The sequence below is a fragment of the Populus euphratica genome, unplaced genomic scaffold (assembly GCF_000495115.2).
Source record: "Populus euphratica unplaced genomic scaffold, PopEup_1.0 scaffold1.1, whole genome shotgun sequence".
Classification (NCBI taxonomy): domain Eukaryota; kingdom Viridiplantae; phylum Streptophyta; class Magnoliopsida; order Malpighiales; family Salicaceae; genus Populus; species Populus euphratica.
In genome coordinates this window covers 3,084,094-3,092,873 of record NW_011499845.1, presented here as the reverse complement: position 1 = coordinate 3,092,873, position 8,780 = coordinate 3,084,094, and the positions used below count along the sequence as shown (strand labels likewise).

The window sequence follows — 8,780 nt, the reverse complement described above, 5'->3', positions numbered from 1 at the left end:
TGTTACTGTGACCACATTAAATGAAACGTCTATCAGTGGATTTTCCAACAGGTAGAGAGAAAAATGTAAAAATGAATAAACAAATAAGGAGAATTCTTCTGCTTGACACTAATTTATTTTTCTTTTTGGTATTTTATGGCAAGTGTTTCGATAAATGGAAGTGCAGTGTTAAAGACATTCCTCGAGATTGAAAATTCGCGCACCACTTGACGTTTTTTTGTTCACTGCTCTAACTGATGAATGTCGAGAAAACCTCCTCTTCGAGAATTGAGTGATCCGACTTGTCAATAGAAGTATCGGGAGCTGAAATTTATGGTCTAACATTGATTTGTTGTTCTCATTTTTAAATACAAGACATCAGTGTTCATTTATTAAAATATCGAGCATTCAACACCTCAATTTTTATTCATTGAAAATTTTGCTACAGAAAATTCTATAGAAACCATATTATATACTTTTATGGTGCATTTAGAATACGTAAGAACGTTGTATTAGCTATTTCATGAGATTTATTAAGAAAAGAAATACAAAGAAGAGAGAGATTTCAGGCAAAGATGTGGGTCGTGAATTTTATTTTTTATTATTTTCATTTGAAAAATATAGTTTCTGTAATTGTTAATTTATCGGTTGATATAAAAAAATATATCATTCAAGACAAACTAATATTATAGAATCGATTTAGCACTCGTCTGGTTCACACTTCTTTATTTCAAAGACGACATCATTTTTAACAAATATTTTTTTATTTGATAAAACAAGTCTATACACAGAATGATCACAAACTTGGCATGGGATATAATGTTTTCAAGTCACGGACTTAATAGCGGTATTAAAGCTAGAATATAAAATACCTCTACAGTTAGAGTAAATTGCATGTAAATATGCTATCCTATCTAATGAAAAATAAACGGCAAGAGTCGCTGGCATTTATTTTGTGTGTGTCTGTTCGGCATTATATTTTAAAAATGTTTTTTTAAAAATTTAAATTTAAATTTTATTTTAAATTAATATATTTTTGATATTTTCAAACCATTTTCAAATGTTACTTTCAAAAATTATTTTTTAAAAATAAAAAATATTATTAATATATTTTTTAAAATAAAAAATATTCTAGAAAACAATCTCAGCTATCCTCCAAAACGCAATGAATATTTAGTGTATTGAGATGCAGTGAGTGTTAGATTAAGTAAAAACTAAAAATATATATTTTTTACTGTCTTTTTAGAAAAACAGCATGAAAACTTCAACTATACCTTAGTATCCCAAACACACTCATTTTTATCATCCAACAGAACTTCACGAGGACATCTCAAACAAATATATGAGCGAAGTTCATACGATGGACCACGTAGATACCAATAATGAGTTTCTCTAAATTACGCGCGCATAAAAGATAGGGGTAACGTGTTTTCTTACAGCAAAATGGCTCCGTGAAAGTGACAGAGAGGGCTGTACGGTCGTGTTGGGATTCAGATGACGTTAAGGTAAATTTCCTTCCTGAACTGTTACAATCAGGCTCCATATTTGTCTTCAATTATATATTTAAAATTAATTAATTAATAAAAAAATATATAATAATTTTCAAACTATAACAATAGTTAATACCTACATGCATGCACAACTAAATGTCAAGTGCATGTAGTATCTGCGCAATTCTAATTTCTTTTCTCCACCAAATTATTTCATCATCTTAAAAGTCAAAATGCATATTCTATAAAGAACTGGTAACTATAAAATGAACAAAAATAATCAAATGGTAGTAAAAAAAAATAAGATGTCACAAAAAAATAAAAAAAAAAAGAAGAAAAAAATATTTTTTTTTAAATTGAAGTAATAGTCTGGCACAAGCGTTTAGTTGATGGGTCAACTTTAGTTGGTTAATTTGAACCTGGGTTAAGGTATTCTTATTTTTTTTTTAAGTTATTTTTTATTTTTTAAAATTATTTTAATGTATTATCTTAAAAAAATATTTTTAAAAGATAATTTAAAATAGAAAAACTAATATTTTTTTCTAAAAAGAACTATTAATATACCAACAAACAAACACTAGGTAAAAGATAACAAGAACTGATGGGGACTGAGAGGAGGAGTTGAAGTGGAGCTAGGTTTTACTGGAGCTTGACAGGGGTTGTTATGTTATGCCTTCATTTTCTGCCTTGAAAAGAAAGCTGGATAGACCTGTGAAAGCCCAAGCTAGCAACACTTGCACGTTTTCGTCTTTCTTGTCACAAGAGAGGGAGACAGCCCAAGAAGTAAGAGCCTTCAACAGGAAAGAAAAGAGAGTGTGTCTCTCACTTTCACACGTGTGATGATTCAAAAAAGAAAAGAAAAGAAAGAAATGCTAGTATTACAAAGCACAAGAGGTACTCTATAGTTAAATAAAAAAAAGTGAGGATCCGACGGTATTTGGAATTAGAACTGTAGAGATTGTTTTTATTTATTTTTTAATATATTAAAATAATATTTTAAAATATTTTTTTAAATTTATTATTTACACTAATATATCAAAATAATATAAAATATTAAATTTTTCTAGAAGGACAATTGAAACCCAAAAACAAACACTGCGTTTCCCCTTAAGCCTTCTCTCCTTTCCCCGGAGTCTCGGAGTGAAGGTAGAAAAGATAATAACACTGAAACCGTGTAGGTCTCTCTCTTAAAGCCCTTGCTGTTTTTCTCTGGTATCAGGAGACTTACATGTCTCCTTCGCTTCATCACTGTCTGTCAAAGCTAGCTTCTTATCTTCAGAGTTTAGATAATCACAAGATGACTTCTTGTTCAGTTGTATAACTGCATTTGTCAGAGATAGAAATGAAGGCATGGCCAGAACCTTGTTACACGTGCAACGCCAGATAATAACAGCAGAAATCAATGGCCTTGCTTGTTACTACTCTACTTCCCCCTCATCTTCCACTTCTTCTCCTTGTTCTTCAATGGGAATTATCGATAGAGACATTGGTTCTCTTTGTCCCAAATCTGGAATGACACCACCTACCTCTTCTTTTCATGAAATGGAAAATGGGAGGCTTACTTGGGGATTTCCTTTCACGGGAAACTATCATGCTAACAGTGATACTGCTGTGGAGATCAGGGTTTCTGATAGCAGTGATGGGTTCGGAGAGAACAACGAGACTGTAAATCACGATGCTAACTCATCTAATGAAGAAAATCCAGATGGAAATATGATGAGTGGCAAGGAAACAGAAAGTGGGCAGTCAAAGCTTTGTACAAGAGGGCATTGGAGGCCGGCAGAAGATTCCAAGCTGAAAAAACTCGTGGCTCTTTATGGCCCTCAAAACTGGAACCTTATAGCTGAGAAGTTAGAAGGTAGATCAGGTAAAATACTAATGAGAAAGAAACTGTAAACTTCTGTTCAAATTTTTCCGCTGTCATTTGTTAAGGGGTTCTTCTCACTAGTTTCTGCTTGGCTCATTTTGATTATTGTCATGTGAAGGTAAGAGCTGTAGATTAAGGTGGTTTAACCAGCTGGATCCAAGGATAAACAGAAAAGCTTTCACTGAAGAAGAAGAAGAGAGACTAATGCAAGCTCATAGACTTTATGGTAACAAATGGGCCATGATAGCAAGACTTTTCCCTGGAAGAACTGATAATGCAGTCAAGAACCACTGGCATGTCATAATGGCCAGAAAATTTAGAGAACAATCAAGTGCTTACAGGAGAAGGAGGCTAAGTCAATCTGTCAACAGAAGAATGGAGGAAATTCCAAGCTTTGTCGGTAGAGATGCAGGCATGAAAACAGTACCACCACCATATTGTCCCAACATCTCCAGTGCTGGTGGATTAAACAAGTTATCTCCTTGTCAAATCGGAAACTTTAATGGTGCTGGTCGCGGTGGGGTTGACTATGGCTTAAATGGATCCCCCCACATGACCAGTGGGGGAGAATCAGTCTTAAGCATTAAGGTTTCTCAAAGTGGGTTTTGTGCACAGCAGACACCTTTTGATTTCTTCTCTAGTATGTGTCCTTTGTGATCCCCCAATCCCAATCCCTCTCTCTCCCCCTCTCTCAACATTCTTTTTTGCTCATGTTGTGTAATCTTTTGTGTATCTGGGTTTCTGTGCTGCTCCCTCATTGGTTTCTTTTTGGATAGCCTACCACATTTCCTAGCTTTATTATTATCTTCAATTTATTTTCAGTCGAAACCAGGTTGATTAATCTGGGTTTCATTTACTCCTTCGCTTCGCAGACTGAAACAAACCTTCTCCCCTAACTCATTTGTTGCTCTAAATTCTGTATAAACTTGGGCATGCTTCTTTCTCTTAACTGCCAGTAGTTATTTGCATCTTGGTAATTGGTCTGTGTTTCTTGCAGGTCCCAAAAGTAATGACACGATGGGCATGTTCAGCCAAACCATATCATGGGATAGGCCAAATGATGAAACCCGCATTTCTGGTTTCTATCCCCAACAACACCCTTCATACATGCTGACAATGCAACAGTCAAACCACCAATACCCTTATTGCTTCTCAGACTCTACAGCGTCAACATTACCTCAAGCAGTTTCAGCCAGGGAGCCTTCACGTTCATCCCCATCAGTGGCAGATCAGAGCAGAGTTAGCGGCCATTTTGAGACTGTTCCACCACCGTTCATTGACTTTCTCGGGGTAGGAGCCACATGAAGTCAGAAGTGTAGAAGAGAAAAAAGCTGTAAACCTTTTTTTTTTGTGCAGAAATCATATCATAGAGATGCTTAATGTGGATGTGCCACAATATAACCGAGTGGCCATTAGAGGAAAAAGAGAAAGGGGTTCTAGTGAATTGTTGCAGTTGGATGGCAGAAGATAAAATCTGCATTCGTCTGTTGCTGTCATGTCACACCAGCACTCTATTTTTGTTTTCTTTTTAGTGAAATCTTCTGCTATCACATGAGGACCCTTTCTAAAGTGAAACAAATAGATCCGATTAAGGAGTATTAATGTCATATTATCCCTTCTTATTTCTCTATCTATAAAGCACTTGTCCTCCTCTTTGAAGCCCTCTATCCATCTGAAGTCATTTTAGAGCATTAATCTTCAGCTTTTGAAAGAGGGGAGCAACGATGATGTCGCTTGCCTTTTCCTTTGTTTGAAAGCGTCCATCGCCCGTGCTATTTTTGTTCCTCAGTCCAAAATTACCAGTACTGCCTAGTGGGACCCTTCCATCATTATGTGTGCCTAATGTGATATTTTTTCGTTACTTTTACTAATTAATTATGACAGTTAAAAATGACACCCGTTTTTCATTTATGATAAATTATAAAACCATCAATCAAACATAAAATAAATAAATTAATAACAAAAAAATCATTTATGAAATTGAGAATAAGTTATTTATTACAAGATTTTATTCTTTTACCTATAATATAAACTCGACTATTAAATTTAATATCCCAGTCAAGATATTGAAGTTAAATTTCTTAGTAAAGATTGTACAGCTTAATGCATTTAACAAAGCTCTAAAAATAGGCTGGAGGAATATGAGACATATTAATTCCACATAAAATAAATAAACAGTGAAACAATAATATAAAAAGCTGATAATGAGTTTCCAACCATAAGATTTCAAGTCTTTTAGATATAATTCAAACTCAATTATTAAAAAAAAATATTGAAAAAAGAAGAAGCAAGATAGCATTTAAGAAAAATATAAGAGAGATCATAAAGATACAAGATAATAAATATTTTCTTATTCCACGTTAACAGGTTTCTTGAATATCCTTGAGCACCAGTCAGATTAATTTCCTTTCTCAATACAGCTCTCACGTTGATTTAGTATAGATTAAGAGAAATTTAATAAAAAGATTTGAATATTAATTTTAAGATTTGAACTCAGAAAATAAATTACAACATAGCAACCTAACTAATCTTATAGAGATAGGTATTTTATTACATGATGACATCCCAATGTCCTTCATTTGAAAAACCTTTCGACAAGATAATGCCACATTAATTGGTTTAAAAATGTTATGTGTTTGTCACAGTTGATAAACCACCATTTCATTAAAAATTGATTTTTTTTTTATTTTTAAATAATTTCAGTGTATTAATATTTAAAAAATAAAAAATATTGTTACACTGTATTTCAAATATAAATGGCAATTATAACCACACTAAATAAAATTTTAAAAACAAAATTATTATTTTAATACATTTCAAATATAAATAATCACACTTCAAAACAGCCTCTTATCAATACTGGCGAAATAATAAGGATATATAACTTCATTCCATCGTCTGGGTACGTGTCTTTTTCTTTTTTTCAAATCTGAACGCAACATGCGGTGACACTTACATGAAATCAGAGGACAGGATAGGGACTATTTGTCAAATTCACATATAAATTAAAATAAACTGATCAATATTCTACGATGGAATAGACCCAATAGAGTTTAATTGGACGTAATTGAGTTTGTAAATAGTATGTGAAGAATAGCATCACCCTTGAATAAAACATGGAGTGGCAGTCTACTGAGAAGGAAGGAGCAAATTCAAAGGGCTTGAAATTAAAATAGGAAATGACATTAGTATCAGAGTATTTTGCTAACTTTACGTTGTCCAAAAGGGAAACAAAGGTTGAAGATTATCAGGAGCTTGACCTTTAAAGGGTGGCTTTTTAAGGGGAAAGAGGTGGTTTGGTTTGTTACCGCAAAGTGGAAGAGGATGTGCAATTTTGTTGTTGAAGGCCACGGTGACGACGCAGCTGCTGCTGCTGATGCGGAGGCTAATAAAGACGCAAAACAAGAAACTGAAACTTGTGTCAAACATCCTTTTCTCAAGGGCCTGCAGAATTCAGGCACAAAGTCTGCAACCAGAAGCAAACACCACCCACCCCTCCTAGTGCATTCATGATGGGAACTGTTGAACACAGTTTCCTTTCGTTCCCTCATCGGCAGAATCTTCTGTGATTTCATGCCTCACCCACATGGGGTGCATCTGTTTGCAACTGTCTACTTCTGCGCAAAAAGTTCCGTGTGCATATAGTTACCTGCCGTTCAAGAAACGTATCATGTGGTGACATGATCTTTCGGTATACTGTTGTCACGGGCCAACACGCCACCATTAAGCAGCTGCTTTATATTTCTTTCTTTCGTCTTCTCTACGTTTTTTTGCGTGGGGGTTCCGGATTTACATCCAACAAACATTGATGACCCAACAGCTCATAAACATTTGGTATTTATATTGTGTTCCGGGTCTGCATCAGGCCCAACAAAACATCGCATCCAGACAAAGATACAGTCTTGAACACGTACATACGTCAATGCATTCAGGGCTGGGCATCTGGTCCTGTGTCCGGACAGACAGCAAACGAAAAGGAAAATAACAAATAAAATGACAAATTTATCTTTCCATCTAGATTTATTCTTAATGTAAGGAGTAGGTCAAGCCTTCCCATGATACTACATTGTTGCACCACTAGCAAGCAGTTTCAAAGAAAAAAAACAGGAGGAAGAATAATTTGCACTCGATTAATTAATAGCCTCACGAAACAAGAATGTCCAAAAATAAAAATATTCATAATAATTCACATGTCTTTCAATCATCAAGCAACGTTGTTACAGGCGTTCAGTAATAACACCTCTCCATAAACCTGAAAAAGTCGTTGAAATCGATCTTTTCCTTCGTATCCTTTCCAACGGCTTGGATCATTCTTGAACACTCCTCTACTTCCATCCCTTCCTTCAAACCCAAACGACGCATCACCCTGTTTAACTCTCTTGCATCTATAAACCCATCTTTGTTCTCATCAAACACGTCAAAAACTTCCTTCACCTCCTCCAAGCTGCGGGGTTCCTCTTCCTCGAATAAACTTAATAGCTCATCTGCACCGAATCCCTCGTCACCACCCAAGCAGTCTTCGTGAAACACCAATCCTAACCTGTTCATGACCATTTTTATATCTGCCTGGTTTAGTTTTACATGATGTTCCCTGTCATGATATTGAACACAACCCTGTTGTTTCTTCAACTTTTCAGAACTCAGGCTTGTTTTGACACTTGCGAAGAAAATATTTAATAGAGTTTGAAGGTAAACCAGGATATTTAAGAGTATACAGCCAGACATCCATGCTAACATTTTCTCCACTGGGAGTGAGAGAAAGAAATTGGGTTATTAATGGTGTAGGAACTTTCTTTCAGATACACAATTAACAGGTTCTATTTTCCTTCAGACCCCATTTTACTTATATAGAACTCAAAAACGGAATCGTTCAAGAAGGACACAGGAAACAAACTAACTTGATGAAGTTGTTGTTAAACCTGGGGTAATCTACTTGGCAAGAGGAGCAATTGACTTCCCACTTGAGATGACGTGGGAGTAGGGGGGTTGTTCCAGAATTTCCTTTCAACTTTTAGAGCAGCACATCGATATTGGTAAAGAGGGTCCGATACATTTATATGTGGAACCTTTGCAGTTAAGAACATACGTATAGAATTAAGACAGATGCAAACTGTTTTCTTTTGGTTTGAAGGCTATTATCCAAAAAAACTATCAGTGCCTCGCAACTCATTTTACTATCTACAGTAATATAATTATAGTAATATTGTAGTTGGCTTTCCTTCCTTCTTTTTTCTAAGCTGATGCTTTATTTGTTTAATTGGATTGTTTGATAATTCAAATAAATTCAGGTGTATTTTTTATTAGTTATTTTTTATTTATTTTATAAATATTTTAATTGTCAGTTTAGTTAATGACATGACACTTGACTTGAATTTTTTTAATTTATTATTTTTTATATAAAAAGAAATTATTCAGCCTGTGACAACAAATTAACGCGTGAAACA

At 34.6% G+C, this 8,780-nt stretch overlaps 2 protein-coding genes across 3 annotated transcripts; one reads left to right on the top strand and one right to left on the bottom strand.

The window, feature by feature from the left end:
- The first annotated feature begins 2,570 nt into the window (after positions 1-2,570).
- Positions 2,571-5,167, top strand: LOC105120703 (uncharacterized). 2 transcript variants are annotated; one of them, XM_011019020.1, is made up of 3 exons: positions 2,571-3,336; positions 3,455-3,934; positions 4,334-5,167. In XM_011019020.1, the coding sequence occupies exons 1-3, from the start codon at positions 2,820-2,822 to the stop codon at positions 4,639-4,641; spliced, it is 1,305 nt and encodes a 434-aa protein (XP_011017322.1). In that variant the 5' UTR covers positions 2,571-2,819; the 3' UTR covers positions 4,642-5,167. The 2 variants fall into 2 exon arrangements, with proteins under 2 accessions (XP_011017322.1, XP_011017315.1); XM_011019013.1 differs by having other exon boundaries at positions 3,455-3,976.
- Positions 5,168-7,563: 2,396 nt separating this feature from the next.
- LOC105128050 (probable calcium-binding protein CML30) lies at positions 7,564-7,890 on the bottom strand. The gene has a single exon (XM_011029561.1). It carries the CDS (start codon positions 7,888-7,890, stop codon positions 7,564-7,566), a length of 327 nt encoding a protein of 108 aa, XP_011027863.1.
- Positions 7,891-8,780: the final 890 nt, after the last annotated feature.

Coding starts and splice junctions, on each gene's coding strand:
- LOC105120703 (XM_011019013.1), top strand. CDS start 2,820: ATGGCCAGAACCTTGTTACACGTGCAACGCCAGATAATAACAGCAGAA. Junction 3,337..3,454: donor GAAGTTAGAAGGTAGATCAG/GTAAAATACTAA, acceptor TGTCATGTGAAG/GTAAGAGCTGTAGATTAAGG. Junction 3,977..4,333: donor ACCTTTTGATTTCTTCTCTA/GTATGTGTCCTT, acceptor TGTTTCTTGCAG/GTCCCAAAAGTAATGACACG.
- LOC105128050 (XM_011029561.1), bottom strand. CDS start 7,890: ATGGTCATGAACAGGTTAGGATTGGTGTTTCACGAAGACTGCTTGGGT.